The 18,522-nt window shown below is 34.7% G+C and overlaps 1 protein-coding gene and 2 non-coding genes across 3 annotated transcripts; 1 reads left to right on the top strand and 2 right to left on the bottom strand.

The window, feature by feature from the left end:
* Nucleotides 1–1,249: 1,249 nt before the first annotated feature.
* LOC132315138 (U5 spliceosomal RNA) lies at nucleotides 1,250–1,366 on the bottom strand. The gene has a single exon (XR_009483575.1). It is a non-coding gene; the product is annotated as a U5 spliceosomal RNA (small nuclear RNA).
* Nucleotides 1,367–3,458: 2,092 nt separating this feature from the next.
* LOC132315140 (U5 spliceosomal RNA) lies at nucleotides 3,459–3,576 on the bottom strand. Its single transcript, XR_009483577.1, has one exon. It is a non-coding gene; the product is annotated as a U5 spliceosomal RNA (small nuclear RNA).
* Nucleotides 3,577–8,361: 4,785 nt separating this feature from the next.
* Nucleotides 8,362–12,417, top strand: LOC132311995 (ankyrin repeat-containing protein ITN1). The gene is made up of 4 exons (XM_059810196.1): nucleotides 8,362–8,574; nucleotides 8,781–9,278; nucleotides 10,040–10,449; nucleotides 11,099–12,417. The coding sequence occupies exons 1-4, from the start codon at nucleotides 8,553–8,555 to the stop codon at nucleotides 11,924–11,926; spliced, it is 1,758 nt and encodes a 585-aa protein (XP_059666179.1). The 5' UTR covers nucleotides 8,362–8,552; the 3' UTR covers nucleotides 11,927–12,417.
* Nucleotides 12,418–18,522: the final 6,105 nt, after the last annotated feature.

Genomic DNA, 18,522 nt, shown 5'->3' with positions numbered 1-18,522 from the left:
TAAATATTTACATTTAATATGTTTCATGTAAAACATTCATATAATTTTTTGACCTAAAGAAATAAATATTTGCATTTAATATGATTTGTACTAAAAGTAAAACAAAAAAAAGACGAAGTAAAAGAAAACATATTCTTTGATCTTGGTGATATGAGAAAAGGGTAAATTATGATTTTTAAATTTACTTTATGCCAATTTTGACCAAATAGTGGTTAGGCTTATTTGCACCCTTTTTTTTTTTTTTTTTTAATTTTATGGACTAAAATACACCTTTTAAAAAAGGAAGAATGCATTGTGCACATAGGACAAGGATCACCTCCAGTTGCACAATAGTCGATTTCCTCCATTTTTGTAAGTAAAAGTACGTCACAATATTTTCGTAAGGTGCATCCCAATATTTCCCTACTATGCATCCCAATATTTTCCTACTATGCATCCCAAACATGGGTGACGTGATCATTTTTGGACCACTCATTTCACAATGGAGTAAATGGTACACTATTTCACTGGAGATGTTTTTCACCCTGTGTACATAACCTATATTATAGGGGCTTTTCTACACTTAACCCTTATTATTATTATTATTATTTTGATAAATGATACAGAAAGATGTTCCTATGGAAAGGTGGGAGTGAAGAAAATGATTGAGTGGAAAGAAAAGAAAAAAGATTTAAGGAAGGAAGTGATATTTCATGATTTTACTATTACACTCACTTTTGAAGAAAAATGATTCATGTATGTTGTATGATGATTGGAGTTGTTATAGAAATAGTTGGTACACAAATTTGAATGCTATCGACAATTCTGTGCTAATCAACAACCAAGGGGTAGTTAACATATATGCCAAAGATCTGAACCGAGTTCGTATGAGAAACAATGTGTCAATTTCCAGAGACCCCACACCAGCATATGCACGCAAAAAGGCAACAATTTCGACGCAATCAAGCCGCCGGTTTTCATTCCTCAATTAGTAAAACAAATTTGAATGCTATCTTCACCAACCCAACCCATTAGAGTGCACCCACCAGAATTTGTCGTGTTGCCAAGTCTCTCTCAGGCATTTAACCAAACAGTTTACATGCTTCCTCAAAATCTATCGTTCAGAATCAGAAGTTTAATCTGAAGACTTAGGACCAAACTATATTAATGAACTCCCATTATGAGCTCAGCATGTTTGTTTTTACTCCATTCAACTGCTATAAATTACGATATGATAGTAGATAACTCTTATAACTAGGAATTAGTGGGAGAGTTTCCAAAGTAAACCCCCCTCCAAAAATGGGCGTACGCCGTTAATTGTGACGAGCACACGGTATTCTTTAGTAAAAGGCGAAAGAATAGTTCGCTCTGTGCTCAACACACGGCTGCGTGATTCTACTAGTTGGGGATGCTTGCATTATATACCAAGGGATTATGCTTCTTATCGGTTGTACTTTTCGATGTGGGACTTGCTTACTGCCGAAATGACTTCTATTATGGCCATTTCAAGTTTCAATCTGCATCTCTCCCTCTATTTTATTCCCATCTTCATTGCCACACTCTCTCTCTCTCTCTCTCTGAGCTGTGCTTATAAAAGTTGTTGATCTGCATCTCTCCCTCTATTTTATTCCCATCTTCATTGCCACACACTCTCTCTCTCTGAGCTGTGCTTATAAAAGTTGTTCAGGCATGTTGATTTTAGAAGACTAAAGTAGAATTAAAAAACCCAAGAGCATCTTTGTCTCACCCAGGAAAGTAGGGGTAACAATACAACATGCTTTGAGCATCTCTGGCCGCGCTATATTAAAATATTTTTTTTGTGTAAAATATACATTGTCACGTATAATATATAATTTTTTTTTTTACACTATCATGTTATCAATATGTAAAATTATTGTGTATTTTACATAATCTTTTTACACAGCCACATCATTATATTTACTTTTTCCACCCTCTTTCTTATTCTATTAACATATCAATCATATATTAAGTAAGTTTGTAAAAATTATATAAGATCCAAGCATGACAATAATTGGTTGTTATTATGGGATCTATTTTTATACAAAAGATATAAAATAACCGCTGGAGCTAAAAATAAATAATCTAATTTTTTTTGTACAAATCTATTTTGACACATCATATTTACACAAAAATGTATACACAACCAGTGTGCCTCACATACATACTCTATCTACTTTTATAAAAGTAGAAAGCCACATCAACATTATTTAATAAAAAATATTGATGTGGTACTCTTTTTTTTTTTTTTTTTCTCCCAAGTTCCTGCGATGGTGTGGTACATTTACCTCATTATCTATTTTTTATTTTATTATTATTTGTTTGACCTATGTATATTATAAATGAGTATAGCTATTGTGAGGGAAAGAGTAAAGTAATCAAAAAGCACTATAGAAAGGTTAAAATACTACATAAAATAGATAGATATTATCTAAATGTGGACAATACAATGGACCACTGATTTGATACTCTACTTTTCAGCGATATCATCCCCTTCTTTCTCTACTTTATGAAAATGTACACCACTTTCTCTCCCACCTCGCTTGCTTTTAGATCTGGTTACAAGCTTAGCTTATTACTCAGGTGGTACAAATTTGGTCCTAAAGGGTTGGACTCAAGTGGCCTTGGTGTCTCACGAAGTAAACAATTTTTTGAAGGGTTGTGAGTATCAATTAGAAAATAAAGTAGTAATAAGTTACCTCCTCCTCCTCAACTCGAGAGGGATAGGCCACACATCCTCTATAGCCTTCTCATGTCTCTCCGATAATGTTATTGTTTTCAAGAAGCATATGCCTAATTTTGATTGTAGCAAATGTCATTGTTGATGTTGATAATGAACATGCTAGGGATGGGGAATCATATCATAGAAACACTCGATTTTCTTTCCAAATATGACTTGTTTTCAACCTTTGCTTGGACTTTGTTTATCCTTCGGTGTCCCATTTGAGGTCACAAGTTTAATCTTTTATCTAGCATGTCACTCAAGTCTAAGCAACTTCCGAACAAACTTTATTAAATGAACTCTTGTTATGAGCCAACCATGTTGGCTTTTACTACATTCATCAACATCAGTAAAAAAAGGTTTTCAATGATCCTTGTTTATGAGCTTAGCATATTGCCTTGGCACACTCCAATTTGGAAGCTTAAAGAAAACAGCTCTTAGTTTTCTTATTCATTCAGATACAAAATCAACATAGAGCCTTGGTTTCATGACTTAAAAGGAAACTATGTCATGTTGAGAGGGATAGAGAGTTGGCATGGTAGTGAAATCAATGGTAGTAATCAGCCAATCACTGTGTGAAAAACACATTAGCAAAAGGGCCAATCACTTTATGAAAGACACGTCATCCAATGTCTTTCAATTTTTTTGCTAATATGTCACATGGTGATTGACCAAATCATTACCATATAATAATGTCACATGCAAATAAAGGGAAGCCTTATAACTAGAAATTGATGGGAGAGTTTCTAGAGAAAACCCCCCTCCAAAAATGGGCGTATGCCGCAATAAGTGATGAGCACACGGTATTCTTTAGTAAAAGGCGAAAGAATAGTTCGCTATGTGCTCGAAACACGGCTGCGTGAATTTTAATCATTTGGGATGTTTACATTATATGCAAATGAATTCTGCTTTTTTTGGCTGTCACTTTTCGATGTGGGACTTCCTTATTGCTGAAATGACTTTCATGGCCAGTTCAAGTTTCAATCTACATCTCTCCCATTTTAGCCCATCGTCATTGCCAGCCTAGTTTTTCATTCTCTGAACCATGCTTATCAAAGTTGTTTTAAGCATATCTTGATTTTATAAGATTCAAGTGGAGTAAAAAATCAAGAACTTCTTTGCATACAACTTAGGAAAGTGGGCTAACAAGCATCTTTGTATGACTTGGGAAAGTGGGCTAACAAGATAAACATGCTTAGCTCTTACCAAGTAATTGGAGGTTTTATGCTCTATTTGATACAAGGAAAATGGGGAGAAAAAATGGAAGGTACAGAAGAAATTCTAATGCAGCATTGTAAATTTATCAAGACAAAATGTTAAGATATTATTTGTCTCCAATCGAATTGAGCTTGCTATTGGTGTCTGTAGGAAAATGCTCCGAGGATACAACAAAATCTGAATTCCTCCGTTAGCAATACTAAAAGAATTCCATAAAAACTCTATTGAAATTGTTATAAAGATAACTGGGATCGAGAAGGAGAACACAAAATAATAAACTGAGTTGAATTGCAGAATCTGAAGTACAAATATCTTTATTTATAGACTTCCAAAAGGTGTGATTGAATAGTAATAGTTTTAAAAAAGTTATCCATGATGTTGAGCAAGGAAATTTAGGAATATTTGGATTTTATGCCCTATTATTAATATTTTGATAAATGATACAGAGATATGTTCCTATGGAAAGGTTGAGTGGAGAAAATGATTGACTGGAAAGAAAAGAAAAAAGAAGGAAGGAAATGATATTTCATGATTTTACTATTACACACTCACTTTTCAAGAAAAATGATTCATGTATGTTGTTTGAGAACAGAAAAGTGGTAAAAAAAATTCCTTCTCTTCCTCAAATCCGGAAGGATAGCTTCCATCTCCTCCATTTTTTTTTTTCCATTCTCTTTTCCTCCTATCTAGGAATATCCTTCCGTCTCCTCCATTTTTTTTTTTCCATTCTCTTTTCCTCCTATCTAGGAATAGGATAGCCATTCATTTCTCTCTTTTATTTCCTCCTAACATAGCCACCATTAGTCTCTTATTTAGGAATGCACAAAAGAACTGTAGAACCGGAACCGAACCAAAATTCCGATTCTCATAAGTTTCGGTTCGGTTCGGTTCGGTTTTGGAACCAGAACCGAAATATATATATATATATATATATCTTATATATTTGATTATATTTTTTTTACTTTTAGGGCAAATCATTTCAGCCGCAGCAATCGCCTCCATCTCTATTCTCTCGACTCTGAACTTGCCCTCTCTCTCAGATCTCTCACTCTCTCAGTCTCAGTATATATATATATATATATATATTTGATTATATTTTTTTTACTTTTAGGGCAAATCATTTCAGCCGCAGCAACCGCCTCCATCTCTATTCTCTCAACTCTGAACTTGCCCTCTCTCTCAGATCTCTCACTCTCTCAGTCTCAGTCCTCTCCTTCTCTAAATCTCTGAGATTCTCTCTCTCCTTTGGCTCTCCACTTTGAAAGAGCAGACCCTAATCAAGTTATTTGAGCAAACAAAAGGTAAAAGGCGATGCTGAGAGTTGCGGGTAGGAGGTTAACATCTCTCTCATGGAGATCCACCGTCCACCCAGACATATCGGCCTTCGTCAACAGAAATCCAATCATCATCCTATTCCAGCTGGTCTACCTCCCAACTCCCCTACACATTTTCTGTCTCTTCCCAATTTCTAGATCAAATCAGAGGTCAACCCTCTCACCTTTGTTGCTCTCTCTCTCATCTTTTAGATCTAGGGCTCATATATTTTTGCCTAGTATGCATCTGTTCGGACTATTCATGGCTTTAGGTTTTCTTTTCTAATCCATTTGATTGTTAATGTTAACAAGAAATATAGGAAAAAAGCCAAACAAACAGTTCTCATGGAACCGAACCGATTTTACGGTTCGATTCCGGTTCGGTTTCATATTAAACGGTTCCGGTTTCGGATTCGATTCCGATTTCAAGGAACCGTTGTGAACGGTTCCGGTTCCGACCAGAACCGAACCGTGTGCACCCTACTCTTATTGATGTTTTATATATTAAACTTGTTTTCATAAATTGGATACTGTAAGGAGAAAATAAAAACATACTAAGTTGATTATTGAAAGAATATGTCAGTGATGATTGGAGTTATTATAGAAATAGTTGGTACATAAATAATTCATCTCTATAGTATCATTTTGATTCCAGCTACCTTAAACATAAATGCAGAAATGGACTTATTGGAAATTTAATATAATTACAGAAGGGTATTACAAGAATAAAACCTATAGGAAGCACTGAATGGAGGCTATTATAAATCGATTTTAGAGGTTAAATTAGGAAGAAAAAGTTAGTCATTATTAAATCACATTAAAGACAAAAATGAAAGAGAAATACATACTAGAATTTATGAGAGATTTTTTTTTATTTTTTTTTATGTGTATCGGCCCCACAATACACGTACCATTTAAGTCAGGAGTACGGTTCGAAAATGAGATCTTAAGAACATACTTCTCCGATTCCTGCCAATACCGCTATATCCATGGGGACAATTTTTGAAATAAGCTTATTTAAGATTATTTATTATAAGTTGATATTATGTTTTTTTAAATATATACATAAATATAATGTAGCCTTAATATTATAATTCTATAAGACTGCATTGTGAGCTTGGAATCATGACTCCGAAACAACAAATAGTTTCAACGTAATAGAGGTAAATACTAAGTATATTTAATCATCTTTAAATTTACTAAAAGTGTCTTTATTTTATTTTATTTAGGATAAGTCCAGTAACACCCTGAAATTTGCCTTATTGAAGCTATATACAAATTAGTTCATTTTTTAACATTGACAACCCCTATCAATTGTTGCACATAAAAATGCTACGAAATATATAAATTACGCTCATATTTTAAAAAAAAATATTTAATAAAAAATAATAGATAAACTAAAAGATCATTTTGCCCCTAATATTTTGGGGGAATGAGTGGTGCTATCTAGTTTTAGGGTAGTGATATAATTGATATATATAAAACCAACTTTATTATTAAGGGCAAACTAGAAGACACCGTTTTAAAACTATATTATTATTAATTTTTAGAGTAGTTATATTTGTATCGATTTTTAGAATAATAATATTTGCACCTATTTAAAACTAACATGGTCATTATTTTTTTTAGAATAGTAATATTTGCACCGATTAAATTTTTTTGCACAGTATAAATAAATGGAGAGTCACTGCAATAAACTCAAATGTCACTGCTCTAAAAATTTAGATAATTGAACCGCATAAATATAAAATTATATAAACACAAGCATACACATAACCAGTGTGTGTGATTGCTCAATATTTATTTGCAATATGATGATATAGATGTATGTTCATTCCTGCAGCTAAAATCCAAACAAGGAGATCAAAGTGGTTCTTAATTGTTTAACTTTTGTGTAGATCGGAAGATGTTGACTAAGCAAAGCAACACATGGGAAAAGCAACACACATGGTCCAAGTAAAGTGAACCTACTCAGAGTGGGTATGGGTCTGAAAGCAAAATAAAATAATTTGCATGAAAATCCCCTATATTTTACACTATTTGAATTCATTTCCCATTATTGTGTACCAAAGAAAGTGTAGAGAAGATAGAGAGAGAGAGACGATAGAGAGAGAATAATGTTTTTGCTTTTACTCAATCAGTTATATATTTGATGCAATTTGGTTACAATGTTTAGGCTTTGTTTGAATACAAATGAGAGAAAAGAAAAGAAATGATAATAATTTGTTTGTTATCATTTTTTCTTAATTTCTCCAATCTATTATATTTAAATAAGAATATTATATCAATTTTTTTTTTCTTTTCTATTTATATAAATATAAATAAAAATTATTGTTCTACTTTCTTCTATTCTATTTTCTCACGTAATTAATACTATCATTTTTTTTTTCTTTTCTTTCATTTGTATTAAAACAAAGCCTAAACGTTTTAATCAAATTGCATCAAATATATAACTGATTGAGTAAAATAAAAAATTATGCATTGTTACATTGCAAAAATTGAATTTCAGATGCTCAAGTGCAAGTATATGGTTTTGCCATTACCATGTCTTTTCAATTATCAAAACTAACATATATATATATATATATATGTGTGTGTATATATATATGTGTGTGTGTTTTAAATGATAATAAAAAATTAATAAAATAAATTAAAGACCACACAATAAAAGTTTCATGCCAAAATTCACTTACCACACAAATCACTAAGTTTAAATAATATTTCATCTTCTTTATCATTTAATCAACTTCATGTTTAAAATTAGAAAGTTATAAGATTAACACCACCATATAGTTGTGTATCTCACAAAAACTATTGGGCCCACAATTATATTAAACAATTCACTAATGGAGTGTCATCTCAAGTAGGATTACTCTTTAAGTTGTTAATTTAAAGAAAGAATTTATAACAAATACCATGTAATCGATCTTATTGTGCATTTTGCCAAATATATATATCTTACAATTTACTAACATTATAAATTTGTAACATGCTTATTTTTCTTTAAAAATAAATAAATAAATAAATAAACTTAAACAAAATACACCAAAATAGAAGGGCACCTTAGCAAAAACAAATCAGTCACGACACTAATATGCCAAACTCTGACCCTTCCTCACACTTTCCTCTCACGCGTGCTCTCTCTCTATTATCATCTTCTTCTTCAGCAGTTCATACCTATGGACTAATTTTACTCTTCTAATTTCCACTAAACAATAACTTTAACAAATCTCGAGCTTTCTTCTTCCAAAAAAAATTCAATTTCTAGGGTTTGATACTCTCTCTCACCTCTCAGCTCAACCATGGCTTCAATCATCCAAGAAGGTACTTTTTTTTCTCTCCACTCTCCCAATCAACTTGGACATAGATCATGATCAATAATTAATTTGTAGCTGGATAGAGGTATATATATATAAATTATCTAAGCTTATGGAAGAGTTTATAAAACTGATGTAATTAATTTGCTCTACCAATTTTCCAGAAAATGTAATTTAGTTTGCTCTAGTTTTGAAAATTGATTGATTGTGTAGGAGGAGAGAGAGATTTGGAGAAGGGACTGATGACTCCTTCACAAAGTCAAAACCCTCTGGCCGAGCCGTCGCCAACTCCGTCGCCGTCGTCGGCGACTGCACCAGCTCTGGTCCTATCGAATTCGGGAAAGCGGATGGATCAAGCTGGAAAGAAGAAGTACGTGAAGCAGGTGACCGGCAGGCACAACGACACGGAGCTGCATCTGGCGGCGCAGCGTGGTGATCTGGCGGCGGTGAAGCAGATTCTTGATGACATCGATTCGCAGATGGTGGGGACTCTGAGCGGAGCAGACTTCGATGCGGAGGTTGCAGAGATTCGGGCATCGGTGGTGAATGAGGTGAATGAATTGGGAGAGACAGCGTTGTTCACTGCCGCGGATAGAGGGCATCTTGATGTTGTGAAAGAGTTGTTGAAGCATTCCAATAAGGAAACTATCACGAAGAAGAATCGGTCCGGGTTTGATCCTTTGCATATAGCTGCGAGTCAAGGACACCATGGTGATAATCTAAACTTTGTTAGTTGTTTTTGTTCCTGTTCATTTCTGAATGGCTTTCATCATTTTCATTTACTCAACTTTAGAAAAGCTTGACCCTTTTTAGGTGTTTAAGAGATTGAATATATAATAAGAAGATCATAGAGTGGGTTCTAGTGATGAAATGGGAGGTTATAGAATAGCTATTAGAAGTCTTCTATCTTGTTTATGCTATGTTAAATTGAGCATCTTAGGTACTATTGTTGGATGGGTATTGTTGCTATTTTCCCAGATGTTTTTTCATTCATATCCAAAAAGATGTGCTTAGTTTATATATTGCCACAGACCAAAGAGCTTCACCTAGGTGTTGAAGGCTCTGATTTGAATAGGATGTTGAGAGCTTGACTTCATATGCAAAAATTTCATTTGTGGAGACGTAAGATTTCTTGGCATTGGTTTGATTGGGAGGCTTATTCCCTGCACAGACACTCATTTGTGGACAAATATAACTTGCACGGATGTTGGTCATATACCGACTCATGGTTTAGAAATTCTCGGTGGGAAATAAATTAGTCCATCATGCACCTTGGGGAATAAATGATACTCCAAAATGCTAATTGTTTCTGCAGTTCCTTTGTCAATCTTCTGGATGACCTAATAAGTAGATATCATGAGGGCTACTTTGATTTACTGAAACATCTTTCTACTTCTATTCCTAAATTATACACCTTCTTTACAAAACCAGGCGGTCCAGACTAGTACATTTATAGTACTATTTTGTTGCAGGCATTGTCCAGGTTCTACTAGAGCATGACCCAAGTCTAAGTAAGACAATTGGCCAATCGAATGCAACCCCTCTTATATCTGCAGCTACAAGAGGGCATACGGCTGTAGTTAATGAACTGCTGTCAAAGGATTGCACCTTGTTGGAGATTTCTAAATCCAATGGGAAAAATGCATTGCATTTAGCTGCTAGACCAGGACATGTAGACATTGTGAAGGCATTGCTAGACAAAGATCCCCAATTGGCAAGAAGGACAGATAAGAAAGGACAGACTGCATTGCATATGGCTGTAAAAGGGCAAAACTGTGAGGTGGTGAAATTGCTTCTCGATGCTGATGCGGCTATTGTGATGCTGCCAGACAAGTTTGGGAACACAGCATTACATGTAGCCACCAGAAAAAAGCGAGCAGTGGTATATTCTGAGATTCTGAACTTCCATCTTTCAATACCTTCTTTTGGGATGTTCAATGGCTAGTTCCTCCTTACCATAGACTATTAAAATTAATTTGATCCATTTCCATGAATTACTTACTTTTTGATCATCTTATGAAGTTTGCCTAAATATTTCAAACTGGATTAGATCATCCCTTATTCCAATAATAAGGTTTGAAAAAGAGCTTAAATAAGCTTTATGAAATTCACAGAAGATATGAAATTTTATGGCTGTTGTGCACACAATTTTCTTAATTTGGCTCTGAACTTCATTTTCCATCTCTGATTTTGAATGCACTTTTTAAAACATAATTTCTGATATTCATTTAAGAGGAAATGCATATAAATCAAAACAGACATTGTATGCAGATTTAGCTTTCTGCTAACTTAACCAAAAAAAGGTGGACTATTTATGGTTCTCTAAATTTATGTCTCAGCTGTTTTCTTCCTTATCATATGGGTTTATTCATCAAAATGACTCAAACCTAACTACCCATTTTTTGCTTTTCCCAGTTTTTTATTTGGCTAGAATCTTAGTTAGAAATTTAAAACATATTCAGCCATCCTTAGTCTGAATTGCAAAAACTACATGTCCAAGCACTGGTTTACTTTTAGCCTTTGCCTTGCAGATAGTGAATGAGTTGTTACGCCTACCAGACACCAATGTTAATGCGCTGACCAGAGATCATAAGACAGCTCTTGACATAGCTGAGGGGCTTCCCCTCTCTGAAGAGTCCTCAGAAATTAAAGACTGCCTTTGTCGCTATGGTGCCGTCAGAGCTAATGAATTGAATCAACCGAGGGATGAGTTGAGGAAAACCGTCACTCAAATCAAGAAAGATGTCCACACCCAGCTTGAACAAACCAAGAGGACTAACAAAAATGTTAGTGGAATTGCCAAAGAGCTCAGAAAACTCCACCGAGAAGGGATCAATAATGCCACCAACTCAGTAACTGTAGTGGCTGTGCTTTTTGCTACAGTTGCCTTTGCTGCTATTTTCACTGTGCCTGGTGGGGATGATAATGATGGGATGGCTGTGGTGGTGAGCAGTACTTCTTTCAAAATCTTCTTTATCTTCAATGCCATTGCGCTTTTTACGTCCTTGGCCGTTGTGGTAGTTCAGATTACATTGGTTAGAGGTGAGACAAAAGCTGAAAGACGCGTTGTGGAAGTTATTAACAAGCTGATGTGGTTGGCTTCTGTGTGCACTTCGGTGGCATTTATGGCCTCCTCTTATATAGTGGTTGGTCGAAAATACGAGTGGGCTGCAATTTTGGTTACAGTTGTGGGAGGTGTGATAATGGCTGGGGTACTTGGCACCATGACTTATTATGTGGTGAAGTCCAAGAGAACTAGGTCGATGAGGAAGAGAGAGAAGCATGCAAGGAGTGGATCCAACTCGTGGCATCACTCCGAGTTTTCCAACTCAGAAGTAGATCGGATTTATGCCCTTTGATGTGATAATTCCTAGCCTCTGGGATCAGGACTCTGTGTAATAAGTTTTTAAAGGTGTTTAGGAGAACTACTTGCCTGTTACATTCTTAGGGACAGAATGTTCAATTCTATCATGAATGCGAACAAGTTCTATGAAAATATAATTACCATGAAAGATCCATGGAATTGCTAATAGATAACGATACTTCAATGGAGGTGGCGTTGCGCAATTTTAGGCCGGTTTATGTTTGTATAGATGAAGGAAAAATGGGCAGAAACTGTAGTTTTTTGCTTGCCATTTTGTGCTCCATGTAGAATTTGAAGACCTGAAAGTGGGACAGGAAAGAGGTAAAAGAAGGTGAGCTTGAAACCAAACTATGTATGTATGCTATTTTGTCATTTTATTTCTGCCCGAATGAAGTTGATTTTATGAAGCCATGGCCGAAAGTACTTGGAGACTGTAATCTGCTTGGTGGATATTTAAGCATTTCAAAGAAGTCTACTCGTTTCAAAGGTTTTAAGCGTTTCTATTTGATAACATTCAGAGCTGGTTCAGTGGTCATAATCATAGCCTTGAACCATAAAATTGTCCAGCATTTTCAGGTGGCAAATTGCTTAATTGCTACTGTACCTTTCCTTCAATACTTATTTGCTCTTATGGACTTGGGCTATACCATAGCTATTTCATCAATAATTATACTAAATTAAACTGTAATAATTCGCAAAATCTAACATCAAATGCAACCCTTTTTCAAGGGTTCTGGCCGGTTTGGTCAATTTATACTGATTTTGTCTGAGTTTGTGATACCGCGAATGTAATCCATACTACAAACAATGCATCAAATACAAATTGAAATCTATAATTACCGAGAAACTCATAATACACCTATTAAGTTATATCGCAGTGTCTCTGCATAAATATACTACGCACCAAAGACAACCCAATACAAAAAATAATAATAATTTAAAAAATTTCGAATCTTGATAGCAAGACAGAGAAACATGAAGACCTTTACAACTCTACCCCCTTTTAGGGTTGCAACTTGGGCCGGACCAACCCGAACCATACTTTGGGTTTGGTTGGACTGCCCGAGATAACCCAATTTCTAGCTTCAACACACGAAGAACAGCCTGAACCAGACTTTGGGTTGAGCTGGACTAGCCCGAGATAACCCAATTTCTAGCTTCAACACAAGAAGAACAACCCGAATATTTGCGGGTCGGATAGGTTGAATGGTTCAACCCGAATTATATAAATCCTTCAACCAATAACTGTAAGCAATTATATAAAATCCTTCAACCAATTTTTAATGTTAAGTCAGCATGTTAATACATGTGTTGATTCTTATTTGCTATTGTTTTTTTGGTTCTTGCTAAATTCTTATTTTACTTATTTGCTAAACTTGTATTTTAGAACATTATCATTTATTTATTCATTTTTAGTAATATATCAAGTAAAAATTACTATTTTTTTTTTTTTTTTTGGCTCCTATATCAAGTAATAATAACGTAGCATGACAAGCAAATATGAATTTATTTTTAGATGGATTCCTAAATAATATAATGATGATGAATAATGCAAGTGTTCCCATCTCGTGGCACGACCCAACATAAATCGAAATTATATATTAACTATTCCTTTATCTTCATCAGAATCATCACTATAATTGTTGTAATTATTAGGTTTTATTTTGTTAATACACGACAGCAGGATATAAAGAGGAAAAGGAGAGGATTTTCTGATCGGTGTGGCAAGAAAAAAGAAAATGAAAAGAATGAATGAAATCCATGATGATATTCTTCCATAATTTCTGAAATTTCCGCTACTCGAACTTCCTGAAGACATCTAAATTTGCTGAAATTCAGATTACAAGGTTCAGTGTGACCACAGACAATGGTTACTGGAACCATTCTCCATTGAATTCAATCTTTGGGCATAAGATACTGCAGTCTTATTCTTTTTATTCTCTCTTTTTTCAACATTTCAATTTGTTTTGTAGTGGAACTAAACCTAGAGAATGGTAATCTGCTGTGCATTTATAAAGTAAACATAGAAAATTTGTGCAGTTGCAACCTCACAGGATTGTTCTTATTTAATTTTCACTTTGAAATATAGATGGCTGGAAAGAGATGGAGCAATAAACTTGAAGTGAATTGAATAGGCATTCATCTTTCAATCTCATTATACCTCAATATATAAATTGGACACTGACTAAGAATGTGGTTAAGAACAAACAGTAGACAAAAAGGTCGACAAATATTTTGAGAGATTTTTCAGCAGTCATAATTGTATAACAAATGTATAGGGTTTTATGTTATTTTCCTGGAATGATACAATGGCGCCTTTTCTTTATTTGTACTACAATCTATTTTGTTTTGATAAGGTAGATAATTTTTTTTTCAATTTTTCTTTTCTTCTTCTTCAATAGAAAACCCTAGTTGTTAAATAATATCTTTGTTTAGTGTGACAGTATTGCCTGAGCAGTAAATGACGAAGCCTTAAATATGCCATCCTATGCTTAAAAAAAATTCTCTAACCATTGGAAGATAAAATTTAAATATATATATATATATCTTTGTTACTTGTTTTGGCACTGGATTCTAGATTTTCATTTATAGTTACTTTTATTTTAGGGTTAAATGCAAAAAAATCCCCTAGACTATTGGAGTTTTGCAACAAACCCCCCTGAATTATAAAAAAAAAAAAAAAATCCCTAAATTATGATTTTATTGCAATTTACCCCATGACGTCAGCTTCTGATGTCGGAAAATTTAAAAGACCAGTTTGCCCTTGTAATACACTACGTCGTTTTATACCCTTCTTACCGTTTTGGTTTTTTTTTTTTTGCCAAAACATTTTAACACGAAGACGAAGTTATCGGGGAGGAAGACCTGGTCGTACGGTCTGGATCAGACGCTGTCCACATCATGTGCTCTGCGCACACCACGTGATCGGCCGGAATCGATCCCGTGCTCTGCGCACACAACCTCCCAGAACTTGGTTCGGATTTGGAGACGGCGACATGCTGAAGTGGCGGCAGCGGTGATGGATTGAATCGGCCCGTGGAAGAACTGCGGCTGAAGTGGTGGCAGTGTTCGACGATGAAGTCGTCGTCAGCAGCAGCGGTGGGGAATTTGTGGCAGTCGGCCGGGAATCGTTGCCGTCCATGGTGATCCGCGTCTTCTTCTCCGACCACAGCCGCCGCGACAACACCACCGCCGCCTCCACTAGATCCATCTCCTCCTCCGACCACAGCCCCCGCCCCCGCCGCCACCACAACACCACCATCACCTCCACACACGACTTTCCCCACTTCCGTAATTACCATCGTGAAAATCAGATTTGGAGAAGGTTGTTGATTCATACGGATCCATCTCCTACTGTTTATATATAATGTGTTGTAGAATCATTTTGCTATAATTGAGACATTGACAACATAACTTGAACTTCACCTTCGTTTTCTCACTGTAAATTGCAGAATGCATCAAAGATTGATTGTTTTGAAATAAATAAAGGGAAACTCTTTTAGCAGTGACGAGAGAAATCAAAGATCTCATCCTCTATGATGCACAGATCTCATCTTCAGCATCAAGAACTGAAACGATCGGAGGTAGCATCTCTCGGAGACAAGACTTGGTAGTGTGGGTGGTCTTACGGCAATCCATTGGAAACGGAATGTTGCGAAACAAGCCAAACAGGAGTGAACGTGGGTGTGGCGGAGGACTTGGTCAATGTGAGGAAGGCGACATTGGCGCTGGTGAGCCTTAGGATGCACTTTACTGGTCTTCGCAGATGGCAATGGCGATTTGTGAATAAAATTAGGGTTAAAAATTGATAATTTGGGCTTTCAATTTGGAGTTTTTATTTATTTATTTTCCTAACAGTAATAAGGGTAATTATGTCATTTTGAAATTATTTTATAGGTCACCTGATATTCACACGCCGGAACAGTGTTACCTATGTTTTTTTGCAAAAAATTAGATAATTAAGAAGGTTTATTGGAAAAATAGAAGTTCAGGGAGTTTTTCCAGAGAGTTTTTTGCAACCTATGTTTTTTTGCAAAAAATTAGATAATTAAGAAGGTTTATTGAAAAAATAGAAGTTCAGGGAGTTTTTTCAGGGAGTTTTTTGCACTTTACCTTTTATTTTATAGTTACTTTAATTATTAACATTTCATGAGTTTTGTTAGAAGGACACAAAGATATTTTTGGATAATAACATCTCCTTATGAGATTTATAATTTAAACGGAGCCTAAAATCACGTGAAAAGCCTACTTTACCCTCCAATGTTTAATTAATTTTAATTATAAAATATTAAAATAATTAAATGACTAAATTTCCCATGCCCCTCTCTCTCTCTCTCTCTAAATTACCCTATGCCTCTTCCCCTCTCTCTCGACATATATACATACGGCGCCACCACCACCACCACCACCACCACTGAGATCTCGCCAGCTTCTATGGACGATGCAATACGGAGCTCCACTGCTCCATCTCCTCAACCACAACCGCCGCCATCCTCCCCTCCTCAACCACAGCTGCCGCCATCATCTCCCTCCTCAACCACAACCGCCGCCACCATCGACCCCGATCTGAATCTTTTGCAGGATGTGTTTTGGGACCCGGATCTGAATCGTCAACGCATCGAGGACGTCTCGATCACCACCGTCGTCGAAGAGAAGATGTTGCCCTTGTAATTGATGGCGTCGAACGATGGTAGTTGGTGATTGTTGAGGCCCTCTTCAAACTGGTACATGTTAACCAAAATACCAATCTTCAGCAATGGCTCCATTGGCTTTCAAATGTAAAAAGATTATAGTAAATGAAATGAGATGATATATGCATGTCCAGTATGTGATTTAGTTGCATGAGGTGCGGTTACATGAACCTCACTAGACTTTGAAATTGGATTCATGAGGCATATTTTTTGAAATTTGAACAGGAATGCACATTGAAAACATGGAAAAGGTATAGATGTATTCTTCTCTTGTTTTGTGAATTAATTAAATATATCCCTCAAATATTTAGTTTTATAATATTATTGATTCAGAAAATTATTACAAGTTACTGCATTATTATTATAAATTTAAGTTAATTTCATATAATTATAAATTGTGACGTGATACATCTTTCGATTCCAATCACAGAAAAATTTATTACATAGTAAATTTATTCTTCAAAGTTTAGATAATGACATTCTCCGGAAAGAGAAGAGAACGATGAAAGTACAAGGAATAGAGCTCGAAAATCCTTAGTATCTCAATATCTCTCCATATCTCCATTCTTTCTCTCTATCTCACTCTACAACACAGTAGTCCTTCGTCCCTCTCACTCTATATATATAGAGAGATAGAGAGTAATAGTATTAGTACAGTACATCTTTTGTAAAACGGAAAAAAAAAAAAAAGAAAGAAAGAAAGAAAAGAAGAGAGAAACTTAATATATAGAGAATATTTTAGGCCAAGTTAATCTTGCATCTTACTTTTTATATATATATTTGTAACTTGCTTATTAAACTGTTATAAAATTATTTTTGATGATAGTTATTATTATAATAGTATAATTATGCACTTGTTTTATTGAATTATTGGGTTCCAATAATGAAATTATTTATTATAAATGATTCAATAATGTTTAATAGCAGAACTTAAAATTAAAGTTTTACATGATATACTCCTTTTCAATCAAAGGATTAGAATGATTATTATAGATGGGTTAGTGTTATGATCTATTTGTATTTATTTGACATAATATACTTGATATGCTTAAAGAAATAGATTAGAATATGAATGAATGAATATATATATATATATATATATATATATATATATATATATATTATGTGTGTATATATGTATACTTTAGAGATTTTATGAATTCGGCAACATGTCCGTTTATCTATAGAATGCATTATACATATGCTTTATAAAAGGCTCACCTGCATGTATGGTTTTAAACTTTTACTCGCTGTGTAAGAGCAAGCTTGGAAAGCAAATTTCTACGGTTAAGATTTTCCCGTTTCAGCTTCCATTGGATCTTGCTAAAAATGGGTTTACAGGCTTTCAATTTGATCTGACTCCTGTTAACTTTGTTGGTGTATCATGAAGGTGCATCAATGATATATATATATATAAATATATTTATCTTAAGAGTCAATATATTTATCATAGAGTCGTGTTAACTTTATTGTGCGTCTGCATTAGACATCAATATCTTATATAAGTAATTTTTTTAAAATGATTCCAGTGACTTGTTGTGGGCCTGCTACTGGTTAGATGACATATAACTATAGATTTCCATAATTAGTTTGGTAGTAGCACATTGGGAACCAAATTGCGACGATGGTGATGTAGCGGGCTTGTGTAACCACTCGGTCACAGGGCAAGTGAATGAGAGAGAGACCCAGATGCGTTTTTATCTGGGTTCTAATTCACTCTCATTTTGGGTTCACTGTGTCCATAGAAATTAAATATTATTTTTAATTATTTTTTAAAGTGATTTTGACTTGACTAAATTAGGAAAAAATAGTAATAATATTTCAAAATTACCAGAAATTCTATATTACTCTTTTTAAGCATATTGAACTCAATTGTGATGCAATTCCGATTTTTAGATGA

This window comes from Cornus florida, unplaced genomic scaffold, assembly GCF_030987335.1.
Source record: "Cornus florida cultivar Cherokee Brave unplaced genomic scaffold, ASM3098733v1 CherokeeBrave_3.0.0_Hap2_Chr06, whole genome shotgun sequence".
NCBI lineage: Eukaryota > Viridiplantae > Streptophyta > Magnoliopsida > Cornales > Cornaceae > Cornus > Cornus florida.
This window is presented reverse-complemented; position numbering and strand designations above follow the sequence as displayed.

What these genes read in the sequence shown, in the direction of transcription:
- LOC132311995 (XM_059810196.1), top strand. Translation starts at nt 8,553, where the DNA reads ATGGCTTCAATCATCCAAGAAG. An exon ending in GGCTTCAATCATCCAAGAAG is followed by an intron (nt 8,575 to 8,780) that starts GTACTTTTTTTT and finishes TTGATTGTGTAG; the next exon opens with GAGGAGAGAGAGATTTGGAG. An exon ending in TGCGAGTCAAGGACACCATG is followed by an intron (nt 9,279 to 10,039) that starts GTGATAATCTAA and finishes ATTTTGTTGCAG; the next exon opens with GCATTGTCCAGGTTCTACTA.